General features: G+C 45.2%; 1 protein-coding gene across 2 annotated transcripts in view; it reads right to left on the minus strand.

The window, feature by feature from the left end:
* Window positions 1–996: 996 nt before the first annotated feature.
* Window positions 997–22374, minus strand: part of MMS19 (MMS19 homolog, cytosolic iron-sulfur assembly component) — a 28741-nt gene continuing 7363 nt past the window's right edge. The window contains exons 2-31 of one of the 2 annotated variants that reach the window (XM_053389478.1): window positions 19086–19134; window positions 16809–16909; window positions 15782–15867; window positions 15152–15226; window positions 13823–13892; window positions 13607–13735; window positions 13178–13239; window positions 12929–13015; window positions 11511–11585; window positions 11219–11296; window positions 10358–10496; window positions 9867–10021; window positions 9570–9648; window positions 8557–8682; window positions 8157–8238; window positions 7139–7236; window positions 6667–6798; window positions 5763–5918; window positions 5393–5492; window positions 4915–5017; window positions 4719–4796; window positions 4410–4536; window positions 4158–4258; window positions 4024–4080; window positions 3752–3938; window positions 3189–3271; window positions 2775–2939; window positions 2623–2682; window positions 2365–2465; window positions 997–1809 (exon numbers count right to left, since the gene is read on the minus strand). In XM_053389478.1, the coding sequence (XP_053245453.1) occupies window positions 1782–1809; window positions 2365–2465; window positions 2623–2682; window positions 2775–2939; window positions 3189–3271; window positions 3752–3938; window positions 4024–4080; window positions 4158–4258; window positions 4410–4536; window positions 4719–4796; window positions 4915–5017; window positions 5393–5492; window positions 5763–5918; window positions 6667–6798; window positions 7139–7236; window positions 8157–8238; window positions 8557–8682; window positions 9570–9648; window positions 9867–10021; window positions 10358–10496; window positions 11219–11296; window positions 11511–11585; window positions 12929–13015; window positions 13178–13239; window positions 13607–13735; window positions 13823–13892; window positions 15152–15226; window positions 15782–15867; window positions 16809–16909; window positions 19086–19134 (2969 nt within the window). In that variant the 3' untranslated portion in view covers window positions 997–1781. Of the gene's footprint in view, window positions 1810–2364; window positions 2537–2622; window positions 2683–2774; window positions 2940–3188; window positions 3272–3751; window positions 3939–4023; window positions 4081–4157; window positions 4259–4409; window positions 4537–4718; window positions 4797–4914; window positions 5018–5392; window positions 5493–5762; window positions 5919–6666; window positions 6799–7138; window positions 7237–8156; window positions 8239–8556; window positions 8683–9569; window positions 9649–9866; window positions 10022–10357; window positions 10497–11218; window positions 11297–11510; window positions 11586–12928; window positions 13016–13177; window positions 13240–13606; window positions 13736–13822; window positions 13893–15151; window positions 15227–15781; window positions 15868–16808; window positions 16910–19085; window positions 19135–22374 lie in introns of those variants that run through there. The other variant, XM_053389479.1, reaches the window with a different exon arrangement.

Below are 22374 nucleotides of genomic sequence, written 5' to 3' on the forward strand. Positions count from 1 at the left end.
GCACAATGGTGGCAATATCTTAAGAAACTGATTGATCTCCCTGTAGCTCACAACTGTCTTTTCCGAACAGATTCCAGGCAGTGCTGCTTTTACAGATAGCTGTAGGTCTTAAGAGATTTTGTTGGTCCCAGCCATTAGGTGTAAGGCCATGGGTTAAAGTCTAAAAGTATCTTTCAAAAGCCACAGATTGTCCCTACTCTTGTATATGTACCATTGCCAGTTTTCCACTCTGTTGACCTCTCACCAAACTGCAGATTTCTGTAGCCCTTTCAAAGCAGCAACATGAGAAGCTGACACTACGTCTCAGTGTTCTGCCCTTCCATGTTTGTACAAATAATTTATGAGTAGTCCAGAGCTAGTGGTACATAGTAAGATTAAGGGGGGTGGGGTGCTATGCAGGACTGGTTTTGACTACCTGAAACTCAGCTATGGAGCATGTATGAAAAGCAGCCCTGAGAAGTGTATGGTGAGGGGTTCTGTTATAATAGCCATGGGACATATGCCATTAAGCACTGCTTTCTTTGCAACCATCTACTTAATAAGAGTAATTAGGCCTTCAACACAGCCCCAGGCCCCACCATTACTTCAAGTTAAGGTGTGGTCAATGGCTAGACCAGTGTTTCTCAAACCTGGATCTGTTGGTGGACTACAATTCCCATCACCCCTGACCACTGATCCTGCTAGCTAGGGATGATGGGAGTTGTAGTCCAACAACAGCTGGGGACCCAAGTTTGAGAAACACTATTCAAGAGTAGGCACATTGCCAGCAGAAGTCTTACACCTAGGAAGGGTAAAGCATGGACTCTACTACTGAGGCTCAGCTGTTTCCCAGCACGTACAACGCTCTATGTCATGGCCAGTCATGTACTTTCATTGATTTTCAAATGCAGTTCTACTATGTTCATTAATGAGGGTTGTCAGTGGAAAGACACAGCAGAGGAACTGGGGAGCTGTAACCTTTAATTCCATGTATAAATTTCAGATGGGCAGCAGTGGCACTCTTTAAAAACTTTATTTGTAGAACACTTTCCAAACAAGCAAACTACCACCTCATTGCAGAATGCCACACAGGGGCTCAGGTGGATTTCTGAACTCATTTTACTGCCAAAGGTAGCTGCAGCTTCACCAATTTAATGCCAGTGGCTGATAATCAAGAAAGTAAACAACCACCAGCCTGCACTTACAGAAAAAGGCATACCAGATCAGTCAGTATCTTCCTATGCTAGTTTGCTAGATTTCTCCAGCAGGTATCACATCAGACAGAACGTTCCTAGACACCTCGGCTCAGCTCTTGCAACTTGTATTCAGAAATATTCTGTATTAAAGTAATTCACTGTTTGATCTTTGCATGAGAGGTGCTAAGTTCATGCAGTAGGCTTTAGTTCTATTAGCACATGAAAAATCTCTCTGTACGCAGACACCATTATGGCAGGAAGGTGGGGAAGCAAGACCCTTATTTCTACTACTTCCCCACAAGAAGCACTTTTGCCAGAGGCTGTTAGCAAACAAGTTTTTATTCTTCTGGCCCCATACATACATAATATATGGGGGTCCTGCCACCTCCACTCACTACCGTGCTGCAGCAGGAACAGGGGCCGGCTGTTCCTTCCTACTGAACGCTGATGTTGTGGTTAGGAAAGGGCAGTCCACAAAAAAGTCCTCTTCTGCCCAGAGCCTTGCTGCTTTGCATGGAAATCTAGGCCCCAGGACATCAAGGCCGACAGCTTACCAGGTGAGTGGGGGCAGGTGAGATTGTCAGTCAGGATTTGCAGTGTGAACCTTCACCTGGCAGGTGTCCCAAGCAGAAACCTGAAGAAAAAGACCACCACAGCGGGCTTTAGCAGCAGCAAGGCATGAACAAAAGGAACCCTTTAAAAAAATTATTTATAAATAAATAATTACCATTTTCATTTTTTTACAAATTTGAACACAACTTTACATCCAAATATCCTTGACTTCCCTTCCGCCTCCTCCCCTCCCAGGTTCATTTTATTAACTCTTTTATGCTACATATTCTATCCCCCCCTTCTCATTTTCCCAGTTTTATATCAAAATATTTCTTACTGCTGAATTTATTACTGTTAATATTTTAATGTGTTTACAATAATTCAGATATTCTACATTTCTTTTCAAGTCTTCCTTATACTTTATTTTCATCCGGATTGCTTAGTCAGAACCCAAGTTATTAATCCAAACCTCTATGCTCAATCAAAATGGCTTCATCATACCTGTACAAGGATATGTCAACCTACCTCCAATTTAATTACAGTGAGTCTCAAGGACAGCCAAGTTGAGCAACTACAGTGTATTTAAGTTGGTACTGTTTTTTCTACGCTGTCCCCCAAGAGAAAGAGTCCTGCTCACCATTCTCCTCGTGCTGCCACAGCTTCCTTCCGCACCAGCCGTTTCTTGTCATCCAGGGGTTTGGCCAGGGCTCGAATCACTCGTGGCTTGTAAGGGATCACCTGGTAGAAAGCAGAAGCCACCATCAATGAGGTTCCCACAGTTCCCATGGAGGTCTTAATACCTGTTTGTGCTAGCAACAGGAGACAAGTAGATCTTGGCACAAGTAAGGCAAATGTTGGAGCACCTGGCAAGCTATCGGGCAGATCCATTACTTACCACTGGAGTGGGAAGGGAGGCAAGTGCATGGAGGCACTGTAGCGCAGCAATGCGGATTGCCTGCAATATAAACGGTACATTTAGTCTCCTGCTGACCATCCAGGAGGAAACCGGGAGTATCCAGTTGCATAAAGAGGCTACCCAGTACTCACCATAGCAGGGTTGTCTGTCAGGCTGATAAATTTGCCCACGAGTGTGTCGATGTGCAGGCTCATGACGTGCGGCGCCTCGAGCAACAGCGGCTGTAGGCAGTGCAAAGTTGAGAGCTGCACCGCAAGGTCAGGACACGACAGAGCTTCCAGCAGGAGAGGTAGCAACTGGGGGATAAGAGGGTAGAGTCAACAGAATTATAGAGTTGAAAGTGATCCTAAGGATCATTTAGTCCAACTCCCTGCAATGCAGCTGTCCCACACAAGGACTGAGCCTGCATCCTTGGCATCATCAGCACCATGCTCTAACCAACTGAGCTATCCTAGCTGAAAAAGGTGGGGGGCATCATTCTTCTCCATAATACGCCCCACCCACGAGTTCTTAGGGCCTGGTGCTCAGCACTGCAGCACACTCACCGTAGGCAGCTCTGTCACTAGCACTGGTTTGGGCAGGTGGTTCAGTATGTGAGACAGGCCTTTCAGGTAATTCGCCTTCACATCTAGGAAGAACAGAAGGGCAAGGCTTAATCCTGTGGCTCCGAGGAGACTCATCCAAAAAGGTTATGACCATTTAGAAACTGAATGGCAAATGACCTCTACAGAGCCTACAGTGAAGGTCCACCTCTTGTCAGTAAAGAAAAGCCATTTGTTTGTCCCATGTAACAGGCAGAGTAGGCGAGCTCACAGTTTTGAGCTCTCCTACCCAAAATCATCTCCAGAAACTCCGAGGGGTCCGGGAAGAGGAAGAAAAAGGCGAGAGGCTCGGACTGCTCCTCTTGTTGTCGAGGGTTCAGAAGCTCCTACTGTCCAAAGAGGGCTACAAAAGGCAGGTCATGCAAGGAGTCCACAATTTCTGCAGACAAAAAAAATGCTAAAATGCTGCAGTAGCGTCATCATTTCAATTTGACCATTATTCCAACTGTGCTCCTCCTGTTAATTCAGATGCTTTCCGTAATGAAGGGGACAGAGGGAATCCTTACCAGGAGCTGCTGTGTGGAAACCCTGCACCAACTGCGGCACACACTCTGTGAAGAAGCGCTGGCGGAACATGAGGCGCACCTCAGCGTGGCAGCTCTTGCCCAGCACATCTGGGGAGTCGGCCATGAGCAAGGCAAGGCCATCGCCCACCGCAGGGCCAAGGACCGTGTCCCCCAAAAGAACGAGGAGCTATAGGGTAAAAGACAGAAGCCACTGAATGTGGTAAGGGCACAGTGGCCTCCCTTAGGATCCCAGGCCTTTCCCAGAAGCTCACCTTGTCCGTCAGGTGTGTGGTTAGCGGGTGGTAGCGTAGCAACAAAGCCTTGCTCACCTGCAGGGCAAAAATAAAGGAACATTGAGCTTTGTTTCTGGCAGAGACGGGAGGGATGGGGCATGGCGGAAACTCACCCACAGCAGCAGAGTGAGGGCTTGGCTTTGATGAGGACCCTCATTTAGGCCATGCTCCAACTTGTTCATGGCCAGCTCCAACAGCTCATCTAACTGAGGCCCTGGAAAGGGTAAAGAGACTGGCTGTTGTTCTGGGCAACTTCTTGCATCAGTCAAGCAGGGCATCACTTAACACAGCCCAGCTCTGAGGTTTCATGAGCCTCTGAACAACATCCCCAGCCCTTCAGTCCTAGGACAGACTCCATCGGTTACCTGCAGGGTGCTTGTTAACCAGTCCTGCAAAGCATTTGGCAGCAGCTGTGGCAGTGAAAGGGCAGTCACAGGAGCAGCTCAGGGCTAGCAGTTCACGTAGCAAGCGGTCTTGCTGAGGAATTGGAACCTGAAAGGAAGCCAGAGCGTGGGGAGGCATGGAGGCAACAGCAGAGCTTCAAGCTGCCGGTTCCCAGCATCACTTGCCTAGGGATCAGGCACACAAGGTAGGATGGGTAGATCCATTCTCTCAGCCATGAGGCAACCTCCCACCGTCCCCATCCCCCCCCCCAGATCTTCCCCAGGACTCACATTCCTTGGCAGTGAGCAGACAAAGGCCATGAGGAGCGCAACAAGCCTTCTCTGGGCTGCCATCAGACACTGCCCATCCTGTAAAGGAAAAGAAATATTGTTTCCACTACCAAAGTCTCTGGCCACATTTCCCCATATGCAGCAGCAGCAGCAGCAGCAGCAGCAGCAGCAGCACTGCCTCACTCATACAAAATACCTGGAAGGGCTGGAACGTGCTGGGAAAGGTGTTTCCAGGTTGGAAGGAAAGGTCTCCATCCAAGAAGAGGGGAACCACTTTGGAGACACTCTGGGCAGCCTGCCTGCCAGAAAGAAGAAACAAGAACACTGGTTTACAGCACATAATAATATAACAATTCATTATTTATATGCTGCCCATCTGACTGTGTTGCCCCAGCCACTCTGGGCAGCTTCCAACAAATTTAAACATCAAACATTAAAAACTTCCCTATACAGGACCTCCTTCAGATGTCTTCTAAAAGTCAAGATAGTTGTTTCATTTCCTTGACATCTGGCAGTAGTATAAAAACACCAAGGAGGGGAAGGGGAGACAGCCTGCACTTCTGTTTGTGGAGTCATGCTAGAACCTGACCTTATCCAAAAGCACAAAGATTGTGCATCACTACTTGTCACTCTGCAGGGACAGAGACCACAGGATGGCAGCAGCTGCTACTCACTCTGGTCTTAAGTGCGTACATGCACTGCTGATGACCGATACCATGGCTGATAAGGCTTCTTCCTTCAGCAGCACACTGCTTGGCAATGTATGGGAATTCTCTGAAAATAGTCATGAAAAAGGGGGGGGGGAATGTGAGGGGATGGAGACAGTTCCTGGAATCCCATCAGCTGCCTTTCAGTTTGCCACCTGCATAATGGACACCCGACAGGGACACTGAGATTGGCCCCAAGTGGGTAAAGGCCAGCCCAGCACAAGGGAAAGGTCCCTCCCTTTCTCTCAAGGTTCTAAAGTATACAGAACCCCACCTGAGCTATGGGTACTGGCCTGGTTCAGGGAGCACAGGGTCTGTGCTCATCTCCCCACCTTACCTTGCATTGCAGCCTTGACTGCTAAGCCCACCAAATAGGGCACCACAGCCTGGTGGAAGTACCAGTAACTCTGAGCATCTTGCTGGCACTGGAATGCTACCTGCTGCAGACTCTGGCACACAGACACCACAGAGTGGGTATCTGCAGGTATACTCTCTGCAAAATAAAAAAAAATCAAAAGAGCATTCAGGGTGGAGACTACCAGTTCCAAGGTGTTTTTCTTTAAAAAAAAAATACTAATACATTATCACCAGGGCCATTTAAAGGCATCACATTGTGTCAGAAATGGGTTATGGGCCAAAGCAGTCAAAGACTGATGGTCCTAGGCTTCCAACAAGCTGTACTTCTGTCCCACTAATGACAGAATTATGGGACTGTAGGCACCTAAAGGTTACCAAAGCTCAGTGTACAAACAACTCTCTACTAACCCCTTCCATAGGAACAAGGAAGCTCTGCCTTACAAGGAGTCAGGCTCCTGGGTCTACCTAACTCAGAGCTGTCTACACTGACTGGCAGTGGATCTTCAGTGTTTCAGACAGGAAGTCATGGAGACATAAATTGTAGGGTTGGAAGGGACCCTGGGGATCATCTAGTTCAACCCCCTGCAGTGTAGGAATATGCAGCTGTCCCATACAGTGATCAAACCTGCAACCTTGCCATTATCAGCACCACACTTTAACCAACTGAGCTATCCAGTCTTTTCTGGAGATGGCAGGGATTGAACCTGAGGCCTTCTCCATGTTTAGCAGACGCTCTACTACTGAGCTCTAGCCCTTCCCAATCTTACACATCCTATTAATGATACACATATGCTGAGCCCTTCTGTTATTGCTGTCCCAAGCACTGGGCTAGGTTCCTCGCTTCCGAAGTATCAATAGTTTATCACATACAATTCTTACACTACCTTGCTGAATCTGCTGGAAGTGCTGCAGGAGGACTGGAACTGTTTCCCTCACTATACTAGGGTGCGTGGACACAGCTGCTAGAGCCTGCAGGCGACGTTCCTGCTGGGATGGATTGCTGTCCTCCTGAAGCTCTGAAACAGCACACAGAACACAATAGCTAGTCAATGAATTTGTCCCTAGGGACAGGGCCATGGAGGTACCACCTTCCACCCCTCCACATGAACATGGATTTGGGAATGGTTGATTCTTGGACCTGGAACTAACCTATCTGTCTGCCCGTTTGGCCTTACTCACGTTCCTCAAGGCACAGAGACCGCACAGATTCAAGTCAAAGCCCCCTGCAATGGCTCTGTCTACAATGCTGCTAGCACTCAGGGATAGACGCTGTGAACTTATGCACAAATGCTTAGTAAAGGCAGCATAAGAGAGGACACCCACTTCCCCACAACCCGCCCAACTTGCATGCTGTACCTGATTGCAGCCCTTCTGAGAACTTCTGAACCAAGCACTTGCTGAAGGCTTGTGGATAGAGGGGAGCCAGGCGTCCAGCCGCCTCCATAGCTACCATGCTGCAGGGATAAGGAGTGTGCAAGGATGGATGAACTTGTTGGCCACTCAATACCGTAAAGCAACTCACAGATCTTTCCGTGGTAATCTAATTTTATAATTGTAATATTGAGTTGTGTGTGCACTACATTTTATAAAAATGTTCCCTTGATTACAAGAGCTCTTTGGACAAGAATGCAGCTTAGACAGCGATGCAGACTGCCCAAGTTTTGTTAAGCTCACTCTACCCGGGTTCATCTAAGAACTTATCAGAAGAGAGTGGGATTCTCACATCACTATAGAAACTATGAAAAGGTATCACTGGATTTGTTTGGGAACTGTCCTGTGACTCGCAGGTTTGGATGCACTGTGCACTGAATAGGAAATGCAGGAAGGCCAGAGGAAAAGATACAGCACTTGAAATCTTAAAACAAACAACAGGATGTTAGCAAGCTAGACATTTTTTTTTAAAAAAAAGGATTTAAAGAATATTACACTATGAGGGACATTTTTATGGAAGAATGTTTAACTACACTATTGGGTTCAGACTGAAATGAATCTGTGCTAAGAGAATATGAGCTCTATTCACACATTAGAACAAAGCATGATAAACCAAAGGATGTTTTAGTACAAAACTTAAGATTGAAAAAAGATCATAAAAGCAGTATTAGTAAAGCCCTTTTCTTAATTAAAACACATGCAAACCTTAACAGATCAGTGTAAGACAACACCAAACAGAAGCAGAATTTTGGATTAAGAAATGAGTAATTCATGAGACTGTGTTAGAAACCTTGTCATTTGCCATTTATAGGTAGTGGACTAAAAGAATGTAAACATTTTCAATATTTAGAAAGAGATAAGCCCAAAGACAATTCTGAGAAGTTCAACAATGCCTGCTGTTTCCCTTGCACCCACAGGGTCCAGCTTTGTTTCCACCCCTCACCTGGTCTGGGAATCGTCCTCATGCAAGATTAACTTCGTAAGGTGATCCACAAACATCTCCACATCTGAGAGGGTCAGGAGCCCTGAAACGGAAGAGAGACTGAAGTTCAAAGCCTTTCCTTTCCCTGGTAGTAACACTCTGCTATCATTGCCAGTTTTACTATATTGCATTCCACTTCCTAGAGGCTGCCTGCAGCCCATATAGTCCAAGTTATGCAAGGTGGGGTGGGACAGTACCTAATCTGATTCAAGTCCAGCTGTCTGGCTGCACACACATGATGGAAACAGGTCTGTGTGCACGCTAGATGGATCTGTAAAGGAATGCATACCAAGGGGAAAATCTCTAAACAAGCCGTAATTCTTCCATGACTCCTGGGAGTAACCCACAGATCAACACATACCTTGCAGTGATCCTAGAAAGGTCAGAACCCGGATGCCAACCAAGTGAAGTTGCACACTGGACTCAGAAAGTGCAGAGAACACCACGGAACACAGGGCATCTTTGAAACAAAGCAGTGGACTCTTGTCTGCAAGGGAGAGAAACAGGCACACAGGCAGTCTCATGAGACTGACCATCCTGGGCACGAATCACTAGAAAGTACAAGGTCCTGTTTAGCTTTAACTTTCTAACCCGGAGTCTGAGAGGATTGTGATCAGAATTTAGATAGTGAGGAATGAGAAACTTCCTAAAATTCTGAGTGGTCAGCACTGGTACCTGGATAAGAAAAAAACACAGATGGATTGCTCATTAAGAGCAGTCATCCACCAAGGTTACTCAACTGCAGTCACCATGTCATCCTGCAAAAAGCATTTCTACTTGGTCACTGAAAGCCATGCTCAAAGAAACTTTGGTTCTGGAATATTTGGCTGGGGTCCCAATTGCACTGCATTTAAAGCACTCTCATGCCGCTTTAAACAGTCATGGCCTCCCCCAAAGAATCCTGGGAACTGTAGTTTGTTAAGGGTGCTGAGAACTGTTAGAACAGGGATTGCTTGTTAAACCACTCTGGGAATTTTAGCTCTGTGAGGGGAATACTGATCTCCAAACTATCTGTTGTTTAAGGTGATATGATACTGCTTTAAATGTGTGCTGTAGTTGGAACCCAACTCTTGTGCATGCATTTTCTAATACTTCTCTCACCAACCACAAGGGCTAGAATTTCTTCTGGGAAGCTATCCTGTCAAACTCTTTGTTTTTCAATTCTGTTGTCTCCGCATTTCTCTTCTCCCTATTACTGCACCTATCTCACTGTCCGCCCCCCTTCCCAGACAGGCCATTGCTAAATCCCATAGATTAAGGTGACTCTTCTCTGCAAACAACTGCTCTGGGCAAGACAGGAACCTTGGAAGCCCAGGATGCTGCAGAAGGGCAGCCTTGCTAGTAGGAAACAAGAAGAATGGAGAACCATCTCACCGTCTTCCTCAGGCCCCCACTGTTGCCGCAGCTCCAAGAAACCAAGCAGCACTTCCAAGATTGTCCTGTGCTGGCTACTCTACAAGAGATCAAAAAGGGCAGAGGATGGGTTGAAGGAACTAAGACACAGAAGGAGAGACAAGATCTGCAGGCCATTGTCCTACATGGAATTTGAGCCCAAGCATATGCCTGGGGCAGGTATATGCCACTAAATGTCCCTTAATATGAGATTGCAATCACCTAAGCCCCTTTCACTACTCTCCACCACAAGCATATTCCGCTCCCATTTGTCCTCACCTGCTCATGCTTGGTGTACTGTTCCACCAGCAAGGGAAGTACACTGTATGTGATCCGGTAATAGGCTCGCAAAGAGGCCCCTGCAGCCGCCTGCAAGAGTTTGGCACTCGGCCACACCAGCTTCATGTCAGGCTCACAAAGATGGTGTCTGCAATCTGAAACAGGTAAGAGCGCTTGGGAGAAACAGTATCACTCCCAAGGCCACTGCAGAAATCCCAGCAAGAAATAGCACTACTTAATTCCACCAGCTTGCAAACTGCAAACAGTTTCAAAGCTTAGTGGAGAACTTGCTGCCTTCCCACAAGTCAGCTCCAGTTTCCACCCCTTCCCTCCAGTCCTGTAAGCCAAATCATGGCTGCAACAGCATGACGAGATATTTTTCCCTTGGGGAAGTGGTCATTTCCTCCAAGCAGCAGTTTATGAATGAGAAATGGAAGGTCTTTCACAGGACTGGAAAGATGCTAGGAAAGGGATGTTGCTCCAAAGGTTACCTTGCAGAATGCCTGTAAGGAAGGAATCTAAAAGATCCTCATCATCGGAACTGAGCACCAAGCGGGACAGACATGTTGACAGAGCACGCAAAGCAGACAGACCTTCTGCTTCAATCTTCTCGCTTGCTGTCTGGAACACCTGTTGAGGAGCAGGAGGAGAATCAGCTGTACAGTGCAGACAATCCTGCAAATAATCCAGTCAGTGATCCCGCAATCCAGCAAGTAATCCAGTGATCCAGCCAGTGATCATAATGAAGGGGGGTTATTTGCTTCTTTACAGATCCATCAAATATTACAACAGCCTGATAATTCACTGTAATGAAACTACTCTATTGGCCCGAATATAAGCCGTGCCTTTAAAATTCAAGGGGGGAAAAGGGAGAGGGATACACGAATATAAGCCGCTTCCTTAAAATTCTGCATGCACTCACACTCGTTCCATTTTACCGTATATCTGTTTCAGCAGCAATATCGTAAAAGCCAATTTTTGTAAGGTCACGAATGTAAATTTAAACCACACTTTAACTTTTCACGGTCGGAAAAAAGTGAGGCTTATATTCAGGCCAATGCAGTATACAGTGGTACCTCGGGTTAAGAACTTAATTCGTTCTGTGCTTTGTGCTGCCGCTGCTGCACGATTTCTGTTCTCATCCTGAAGAAAAGTTCTTAAACCGAGGTAATATTTCTGGGTTAGCAGAGTCTGTAACCTGAAGTGTATGTAACCTGAAGCGTATGTAACCCGAGGTACCACTGTATAATGTTTCAAGCAGTCCCCAGACACAGAGAGCAGGAACAATGTAATGGATGCACTTTCACAGAACACCAGAACCACCTCGCTTTGGGAATCCTTGCTCCTCTCACCTCCCTACGCAGGGATGACCAAAGGCTGGGTAGGAATTCCTTCAGCTCCTTCTCCCCATAGATCATGCAGGCAGCATTCTGCAAAAGAAAGGAAGTGGGGAGGGGGGAGAGAGAGTCAGACATGAGTCATCTGGGGTGTGCTGTTAATTTGCAGTCAAGATGCTGCATTACCTAGAAGCAGCACCAGAGCCGCCGCCACCCCTTAAATCAGCTTTGAGGAAAGCTGCAAGAGCAGAGAGGGCTGCATGGCAACCTACTGCGGAGCCTTGATACTTTTGCTCAGTGCTCTTACCAAGGTTTGCAGGGAGTCCAGCTTGGCACTTTGTACGTCAGAGTCCATTTTCTCAATGAGCAACGGGATCAGGAACTGTAAGGAGAGAAGATCCTGGAAATCTCAATACACTTTGCTCAGCATAATTTGGGGTTATAATATACCTCAGAAGATCAGACCAGCAGGCCTCACAAAACAATGTAAAACCCATATAAAGAGCACAATGCAATACTCCCCACTGACACCACCTTGGTGGTGACTGGGTATTTGTGTTAGAATTCTGCAGTCTGCTATCATCTTAGCCAAGAGGGGAGTGTCCATCATTGTAGAGGGCCTAGATTCACTCATGCAGGCAGGAAGCTACCACTGGCAGTATCCACTAGAAAGCTCTGAGAGGGTCATCAGGCTCTCAGCTGCACCTGCCTGGAGCTAGTGTAGCAAAAAATCAGGAAAAAGCACTCCCCACCTTTTGCATGGCATGGCTTTGGATATGCTTCAGTTCTGCCCACTGCTGCCTGGCCAGGGTTAAGATTGCTCTGGCAGTTTCTAACTTTCTGACTTTATTCTAATTCTATGAGGGGCAAAATATGCCTACGATGGCAGCAATTTGTGTAGCATATGGGCCATTTCAGAGAGCCATTAATCCCAGCTTTTTTAAATAAAAAAAGCAAATATTTATTTATATCTATAAATCAAGCTCTCTGTCCAAAGTCTGATGGTAGTAGCAGTTTGAAAGATCAGTGTTGGGAAATGCAAAAGGACCAGAAAGTAAATTTACTCCCCAACTCATATATCTGCAATAGACTGAAGTCTCAAAGTTAAGGGCAAAATTATCTCTACAATATGCTTGTTCTGGGATTAAATGCATTGGCTTATCCTAATGAAGGCTCTGACAGTGTGATGCTCCCATCAAGAGAAGAAGGAATTTTCACCTTGCAACCGCTTTGCCCTTCAAAAATCTTGTCCAGAGCAGCATGAGAAGTGGTGTAAGGGGGAGGAAAGATCTGCAATCAATGTTCCCTTCCCCAACACCTATATATTCATAGAGGGCTTTTTAGGATCCAAATTGCTGTGCACCACTACAGCAACATCTTCTGTTGATTAGGATAAACTATTACAAATGGCTGCATTATGGGCCCCAGTAAGGGAAGTTTTTAATGTTTGATGTTTTATTGTGCTTTTAATTCTGTTGGGAGCCGCTTAGAGTGGCTGAGGAAACTCAGCCAGATGGGCAGTGTATGTATAAATAAATATTATTATTATTATTATTATTATTATTATTATTATTATTATTATTATTATGTGTCCACCCCAACTCTGTCAATGTATTATTGCTCAACATGGTGTATCAGGATGGGAACCAACTCTGCTACAGGGTGTCAGGAAGAACCCACAGGGCACAAAAAACAGACTTCAGCCATGATACACAATGGCCCTACCTCAGCAAAAATGGGAGTGGAGGTCAGCACTGCCCGCAGGCTGATGATCAAGTCTTCTCTCTGGATTCCATGAGGATCATTGGAGGGCTGGAACAGAAGCAAAATTGAAAGATTTGAACATGAATGTGCTGAATAAACCTGTTTCCATATGGACACCCCCAGTTCCAGGCATTACACAAACTATCTTGCTCCAACACCCATATCCAAGCATTGTGAAGGAGGGACAAAGCACCAGATTTACTCACTCACAGGGGTAAAGTCGATGGGGAAGTAGCAGGAAGTCACCTCAAACAACTCCTCTGCGAAGGGCCCTGAGAGGTGAAGACAGCAGTATGAGTTCTTTGGGTGACCAAAACAGTCACTCACAAGTCTGGACATGGACTATTTAGTTGCATCTTATTTAGTGCTACCATTCTCACAGGCCACAAAGAGAGAGAGAGAGAGAGAGAGAGAGAGAGAGAGAGAGAGAGAGAGAGTGTGTTCCATGGCCTCAACAGCAGATATAACCTGTGGTTCTATGTTCAATGATTCCAAAGCTATGCACACTTTAACAAGCTCCCCATACAGCCTGCCTCCTCACACACCGCAGGCATGATAAGAAGTTTAACCAACCAACCAACCAACCAACCAACCGCTGCCAACATGGGCTTCCCCACACTGACAAGGACTTGGACATACCCAATGCATAGCCCTTCACAATGATGTCTCGTACAATCTGGAAGGCTATTAACAGGTTGCGTGGGTCCTTCTCTCCATCCATCACCTGGATGAACCCGAAGGTGAAATCGGCACCCAGACCTTTCAGTTCTGCAGGAAAAAGCGTCAGGTAAGGAAATTCCCAGGGTTTTCCAGTAGGGTGTCTGACTCAGCCCCTTCCACAGCCATCCATCTCACCTGCCTCTCGATTGCTCATGAAGTTAGTAATGATACTGTAGATTGTATGGCGATCCGCTTGCAGCAAAGACTGGAAGATAAGAAAAGCATAGCTGGGAAATAAAGCAGTATTACGTGAACCTGTTCCAAGCATTAGAGATTTATGTTTTTGTTCTGATCCTCTCCAGTTCATGCTATCATACTCTGGTCCATAGATCTGGGTGCCTAATTTGCCAGAAAGACAATTAAGATACTGCAGGCAAGTCAGAAATTTACACACACTCAGCTGAAGGCCAGGACCTTCCATAACATCCTCTCTACCTTTATTGAGTCTTGCTGAGAGTAGCTCCAATTACCTTAATGTCCCATGTGAAAATCAAGATATACACATTCACATTGGAACTAGAGGCATTTCACAGCAGAATTTGCATACATTACCACACACAAAGGATACATGTGTCCACTCCTTTTATATTTAATTACTCAAGGCTCAGAGAAGTTGCCACGATCTCATCTTGTTCACCCACCCAACTACTCTTTCAAATAAGGTTATTAATAAAGGCTGTGGGGAGTTGGTAAAGAATGGCAGCTAATATACCGTATTTTTTGCTCTATAAGACTCACTTTTTCCCTCCTAAAAAGTATGGGGAAATGTGTGTGCGTCTTATGGAGCGAATGCAGGCTGCGCAGCTATACCAGAAGCCAGAACAGCAAGAGGGATTGCTGCTTTCACTGCGCAGCGATCCCTCTTGCTGTTCTGGCTTCTGAGATCCATTATATTTTTTTTCTTGTTTTCCTCCTCCAAAAACTAGGTGCGTCTTGTGGTCTGGTGCATCTTATAGAGCGAAAAATACGGTAGTTACTTGCCAAAGGCAACTTAACAAGTCATGATAAATTTGAACCTATATTCAACTCCGGTGCACTATTCCCCCAGGCCGTGTTTGAGTGTTTTATTTATTTATTTATTAAAGAACTATTTCTAGCCTGCCTTTCTGGTCAATGGCCATCCAAGATGACTTACAACAATGGCCCATTGCAAAATATCAGTAATACAGCCATAAAACCACCAAGTCTCAGATTTTCTAATATCGTTTAGACAGTGTCAAAGAGCAGGGGATATGATTCTCAGAACTTCTGCCATGACCCAGTGCTTCAATTCTGTTGACAGCAAGAAAATATCGATGAGCAGGTCTTAGCCAAGAGAACTACTGTCTATTGTCCACCAAGAGGGACCACAGGAGGTACAGGATACTTCAGGAACTAGTTTAATAATGAGAACAGAAAGACTGAAGCATGGATGTGGAACACAAAGGCAAAATTAGAGAGTCTATCAGGGCTTCTCTGACTTACCTGGACATGAACCTCCTGGAAAATGGCTTTGAGAACAGACACTGCCAGACCTGGAGCCAACGCCACACACATACTCTAGAGACAAGGAAAGTAATGGTAACAACTCAGTACCCATCTACATGTAACGATGGCTACCGGTTAGCATGCTTAAGGCCTCAGACTGCCCTGTATGGCATATTATCAGTCAGTGCAATGGAAACAAACAAAAGGAGCCCATCATTTAATCAGTGTGACAGTGACCCAATCATTAAGAGAGAAAGGGGGGAAATTCACTGTTAACTAATCCCTATAAATCCCAAGTAGATTCAGAAAAGATTCTTTCTACACCAGCACCTACTACCTTAATCAGCCTGTCTTGTAGCAGCTTTCACTGGTCTCAGTTAAATGAGCCAGAGCTGTCAATCTGCTATCCTTGGGACACCCCAATTTTCTACCACTGAGCAGATGAATAGAGTGTGTCCCCAATTTTGTCACAGATTGCTACCACTTGATTATTTCTGCAAGGCTTCTTATGAAAATTATTTGCTTTTTTGTAATAATCTTATCAGGTGATCCATTCTGTATTTCTGTTTTTTTAATACAACACAGAAATGAATAAACGAGAATGACTACCATGAAAACAATTCTCACCAGAGCTTTGAGTCCCTGCAGCACAGACGAAATGACCAGGTGATGATCTTTCAGCCGGTTCTCATAGAACAAGACCAGGTGGGACACTGGAACAGAAAAGCATTATCAGAAACTAGGGCTATGGTGGTAGTTGGGCTTAGCTACCACAAATAGAGATATCCATGGGGCAAATTGGCATCCACATCAGCCTCAGCAGATTTGAAAGGATGAAGGGAAATGCAGAATCATTAGCGGCCACTTGGCAATACAGGCATTCTCCCCCTACTCTTGGCTCCTCAAACCTATTTTAAAAAATTCATCTGATGACCGATAAGTGGTTGCACACAAGCATAAAATACCTAACACTATGACCAAAGAAACAGCAAGAGGACATTCTGAAAGGGAAACTGCAAGGTTACTGAACACTTAAGATCTCCCATCTCATAGGACATTCTGTGGTGCAGAACCATAGATCAGACTGCCACTAATCATGTGTTCTTGGGATTGCAGATATTATTATGATTATGATTATGAAAGTTAGCAATGAATATGCTACCCACATAGCTCTGAACCACAGCATGGTAAGGAGGTTCCTGTCAAGCCACTCAGGGATGGGCACTGCTAAGGCTCTGAAACTAGCTTATACTGTACACATTTGGGAAAATGTGTCTCAGTATTCCAGGAGAGTCATACCATTAAGTCAAACCCTCCCTCTATGTGTCACCCTAAAATCCATAATCCTCTTGAAAGTACAAATTACATTACTCCTTACTGCTTCGGTAAGGCATTGCCTTCCATCTTCACTCTCTTCCAAACATTTAACTGCTTTCTAACAGAAAGTTAGAGCTTTCAATAAACCTGAGTTCACCCGTTACTCAGCAAAGAAGCATATGGCATGTCAAAAACCACTGAGTCATTGAATCCTGCCTGCCTAACCTCCTGCTGCTAATCACTACCTCGGGCATGATCCCTTGAATGCTGAGGCCAGCTCCTGAAGCAGCACTCTCCATGGTTGCAAAAGAGTGAGGACTGAGCCCATATGTCCTACCTTCCCGCTCTTGAAGGAGGGAGTAGCACTGCAGGAGGACTTCAGAAAGCGTTTGGATGCCCTGTGCACGCATTCGAGGATCTGCATTCTTAAGAGGAGACCTGTATTTATAGACACAAAATGAAGATTTTACAGGCCATAGAAGGAAGAGAAGACAGTGAAATATGTTGTTTTAGCGAGTGTGTTTAGGGGGAGGCAAAGAGAGAAAATATTCTGATTTAATTTGACGATTCAGTTAAGTGATCAGTTTCCCTTCCTTTTGCTCAGGGCTTCATAAATTATGGGCCAACATAAAAGTGATTAGGAGAAAGGCTGTAGCTCAGTGGAAGAGCACTTGCTGTCAAAGCAGAAGGTCCTAGGTTCAATCCCTGCCCGGCTTCTCCAGGTAAGGCTGGGAAAAACTCCCTGCCTGAAACCCCAGAAAGCCAATGCAAGTCACTGTCAACAATACTGGGCTAGATGGACCAATGATCTGACTCTGCCCAAGGTAGATTCCTATGTCCCTACATTATATGTTTGGCTTCCTCCCTTTTGTCCAGGACATCATGATTTATTGGCTGGTTTGGGCTAGTTTAGCTTTAGGGAAATGGAGCCTAGGCCCCACCAGGCTCACATGCTCCATCATCTGACCATCGTCTGGGCAACAGGAGTTCAGAAGCTTTGGCTTCTCTTCTTGATTAACTACAAGCTCGCTGCATCACTTAAACCTTGACAAACTGTGGTTAATCTTCACTGTGAGAAGTGGAAACAAGCCAGCTTCAAATCACAGTTAATGAAGTTGGCTTGTTTTCACTAACTATTAAGATTAACTACAGTTTTGGGTTCACATGACATACTAAACCATGATTAATCTAAAACTGAAGTGAAAGTTTTCAATCAAGTGATGACTGTGCTGAATGAGGCATGGGGGGCAGGTAGTGTGAAGTCTGTGGGGAGGCTAGGCTCAATCTAAATTGATTTGCTTATTCATTTTTAATTTGTACTTATAGCCCACTCTTCACCGAATGGCCCCAAAAGTATCTCAATTAAAGGAATATCTGAATGCAACCTATGACTTGGATTCTGTAGCCAACCACTTTGTCATGATAGCCTGTGCTGATAGCTAACCCTGCCACAATATGCTCAGCATCAGCTACTGGTACATTACTGCCGATGGAAGACTGCTATACAGTTTAAAGTAGGGATCAGGAACCTGAGGCCTTCTAGTTGTTCTAAGACCTCAGCGCCTACCAGCCTCAGCCAGGATGGGCCATGGTCAGGGATGATGAAGGCTGCTGTGGTCCAACAACACTGGAGAGCCAAAGGCTCCCTATGCCTGGTTTAAATTCCAAGGAATTCAAGGTTGGTGGGAACCACAATAATGAACCCAAAGCACAAATTAGATTAATGGTTAAAATGCTTCTGCACTATCTGAGATATATACACAAAAAACAATGTTTGCAGTTGTTTAAAGAACACTGATATGTCAATATATTCTTCTTTGCTCTGTTCTGGTCCACCACAGAGGTGCTCTTCACTCGACAGACTGCTTCCTTGCAATGAGCAATGACTACATCTGGCAGTCTGACCATCAGGATAAGAAAGGGAGTTTTCATTTTTCCCTTTCAGGCGGATTCCCACCAGAGCAATATACTCATATTAGGAATGTGAAGGGAGTGTGGAGGGAGAGCATTTGAGAGAATAACTACTTGTCTAGTAAATTTGTGGTCAAGGTAAAATTTAACCAATGATTTCCTGGCTTGCAATCCAAATTTAACTTCTATGCTACACTGAGAGGAGGGCTCATCACCACCATTTAACGCAGCCACCAGCCTAGGCCAAACATCTACCCATAAGAGTGCCCTGCAGTTTATCTGGTTGGCTAAATGGAGGCACTAGCAACTGCTCTGCCAACAATATGTACACCTAACTGCTATGGAGGCACTCTCCTCCCAGATTGCAAGGGAAATACTGGGAAGACCTGAAAGAATGTAGTCCAAAACCTTGAGTTACGCAATGCAGCTGAAATCCATCCCAATGTCAGGGTAGCAAAATGCTACACATTATCACCACCAAACCCATAATGCTATTCCAAAGTTTCAGGATACCCTAATCATGTAAGTCATTTTATCTGAATGGAATTTTGCCCAGCATGGACAAAGGGCATCCATCAGGCAGGCATTAAGCACTGAACAACAAGATTCTAATGTTGTTGCAGTAGTGCAAAGAGTCATCCTGGACACCGGCATACATACATCCCAGAGCAGTGAGCTCTTTCTTTCTTTCTTTCATACTTACCCCAAGTTTTCAACAACATCTAAGATGGTGCAGGTCCCAGCTTTTACTCCTAAGAAAAAGGAAGTATCAAAAGGTTAAATCACAATAGGTAGATTGTTACACCAAACTAAGCAGCACTTCTTAAAACAAATTTAGACATGGGAATCCATGTTTCAGTTACAGTGCAACTTGCCTTTCTTGTTTGCACATCTCAGAGGCAGAGCACATGATCTGCATATAGAAGGTCCCAAATTTCCTTCCAGGCATATCCAGTTAAATGGACCTTTTGCTTGTATGGAGCAATGGCTCAAATGGTATAAGGCAGTTTCTTATACTTCTTATCACAAATTGAAAAGCATTTAATCTACAGGAAAAGGAGTGGGAAGATGCATTTGCCCTCCACATCTCTGCTTCCCCACTACTGTGCTCTTCCCCCACCACGCGCAAGCAACACCGTGCTAGTCTGTCTGTCCTAGTCTTCTGAAAATGGAAGGGTTAGCTAAGATTCCTTGCAGTGCTTCTTCCAGCCAGGAAAATGATAGCCAAGAAGCATACTGGCTCTCTAGGCTAGTGGTAGATAACCATGTGGTCTCCAAATGTTCTAGACTAAAATTCCCATCACCCCTAACCATTAGGCATGCTGGATGGGACAGATGGAATCCAGAAATTTTAGGAAGTGTCAGGGTGCCTACCCCTGCTCTAGGCCCTTAGTGAGACAGGCAACCTTTCCCAACTATTTGTAAAGAGGTCTAATTGCAAAAGTGAATGGCAAAGGAACATCAGTTCTCAAGCTAGTACTGACACATCTCTGAGATACTGTGCAGTTCATTTAATTAATATGCCTTGGACCAAGTAAGACTTAATTAAGCAGGTGCTCATACAGCTACTTAAAAGCTTATTGAGTGCTACAGAAGTCACAAAGACAGCATACAGAAGCAGAGCAACAACTGCTGGCAGTGAGCAAGGCACAGTTGACTTAGTTAGCTTTTCATCTGGGGATGGTGCATTCTCCAGGGAAAGTAGCCTGCCAGATCACTATTCAAACCACCTCTTACACAAGCAAAAATGCATGTGTTTGTATACACCTGTTTGAAAGATTGGGATACACAGGTGACTCAAGGCAAACATTGCTTAACCCTGTCCTCAACCCTAAACAGTGGCATAATACACTTTCTTTTTACACAAGAGGAAAAAGCCCCGGTCAGCTTCTGTCCTAATCAACCTTGTGATTAGCAGTTCATGGGTAGCTGCCCTCCTTTGCTCAATTCACTTGAGCACTTACCTGCATTCCCAGTGACAAAGAGGAAAGGACACCTGTCATTATACTGCACTGTGTTGCTGCATCCCTGCTGGCAACTCCAAACATGAGGACTTTGCATCCCTGCAGGAGTCCAGGAGCAGTGAGCTGGCTGCATCGGGAGAGCCCTTATCGCAAAGGGCTGTAATGAGCCTGAAAAGGCAGTGGCTGCTTGGGTCTGTGGAGCTGTATGTCTTTGCCACTTGAGTGCACACTTAAGGACAACAGCTGCTTGACCTCAGATTATGGCTGTGATGATAAACACACTTATTAGGAAGTAAACCCCAAAGAGTCCAATGAGACTCATTTCTGAGTAAGTTTGCTTAAAATTACACTATATAGCCAATACATTTTATATCTAAAGATTCCCAAAATTTCAAATGACTTTAGTCATCTGCTCCCCTAGTGACATTATGTATGTATGTATCTCTGGACCATTTGCCTATGTTGCACAATACATTTTAAATGATGCAAAATTTCATCCAGATGCAGAAGATTTATTTATTTCATAACATTTATATACCACTTGATGGCCGAAAAATCTCAAAGTGGTTTACAAAAAGAAGTTCTACCATGGACTTCCGGAGGCGGCGCAAAACCGTGATGGCGGACCTCTTCGAGCTCTGAAGAGGGGCACCGCAGAAAAGGGTTGCTCGCGACGGCGCAGCGGCAACCCATCAAGATAAACCACGGGCAGAGTGAGTCCGTGGCCGTGGGACCCGGCGGGCACCTGGAGCGACCCCGAAATCACAAAAGGAACCCCGTAAGGGGCTCCGGAGTGAAGGAGGGGGAGCGGTGCTGTGGGTTCATCGCTCTTTCTGCGGAGGCGAAGCCGCGCGGCTGTCACGGATGAGCGCTGACCTTTCTTCCAAGAAACATCGGGCTGAAACATCAAACCCGTGAGTAAGGACCTAAGATTCTACAAATCAAATCGGAAAATTTGGCTAAAAACGGGAGACGAGAAAGAGGAAGTCCGTCTTCCGACACTGCTTTCAAGATCAAAGCAGACGGTCTAAAGAGCGGAAAGCGCTGTGAACAGGGAAGCTTTGAAGCTTTAAATCGGGACTTTCGTGCACATTTGAATTTTACTTTTAAAGAATAAATACAGCATAAAATTGACCTGGAGCGGACACCCCAAGGGCAAGGGAAGACTCTAACCCCAAATTCCCGGGTGGCCGGGTAAAGTTGTTTAAACTGCGGAACTGTTGCAAGCTTCCAGATACTTTTGTAACTGGATAGTGTAATTTTGAGCTCACCTAGCTGAAGTGGATACAATTGCAGGCACCTTGCTGGAACTTTGTTATATGTTTAAAAGGGCTCTGCAGGACCTTTCTTTTAGCGTGCTGGAACTAATTTGCTTTTAAAATTGTTTTTAAAGTTGGAACAAAGAGACCTTAATTGTGGAAAGTTACCTTCTTCTTACTAAAACTTTGGTGGCACTCCCCCTAGAGGACATTGGGAATATAGAGGCCTGGGAAAGTTTCTCTGTTTACCTTCTCTCAATAGACTGTTTTTAATTCTGGACTTGCCTTTCCCATGGGATTACAACACTTGACCTTGAACGTTGACTGATGAGTGGCACAGGAAAGACAAGAGCAGCCAAAGCTAAGGAAGCTAAGGAGAAAGAGAAAGCAAAAAAGCAAGCACAGCTTTTGCAAACAACTTTAACTCAGGGACGTAGATTATCAGTTCCAGCTGTGCTTGCGACACAAAAAGTAGAAACCGAAAAGCCTGAAAAATCTGAAGAGGAAGATATGGCAGCAGGAGGAGCTGAGGCAGTACTGAAACAAGTTTTGGAACAATTGTCAGCAATAAATCAAAAAATTGATAACCAATCAACAAAAATTGACCAAGCAACATCCTCGATCCAGAAATTGACAGATCAGGTTTCCCAACATACCCAAGCAATTGAAAAATTGCAAGGAGCAACAGAAGAGAATCGTAAACTGGCAGGGGAAGCCGTTCAAATTGCAACATCAGCTAAAAAAGAAGTCGAGGAAGTTAAAGCGGAAG

The sequence above is a fragment of the Podarcis raffonei genome, chromosome 5 (assembly GCF_027172205.1).
Source record: "Podarcis raffonei isolate rPodRaf1 chromosome 5, rPodRaf1.pri, whole genome shotgun sequence".
NCBI lineage: Eukaryota > Metazoa > Chordata > Lepidosauria > Squamata > Lacertidae > Podarcis > Podarcis raffonei.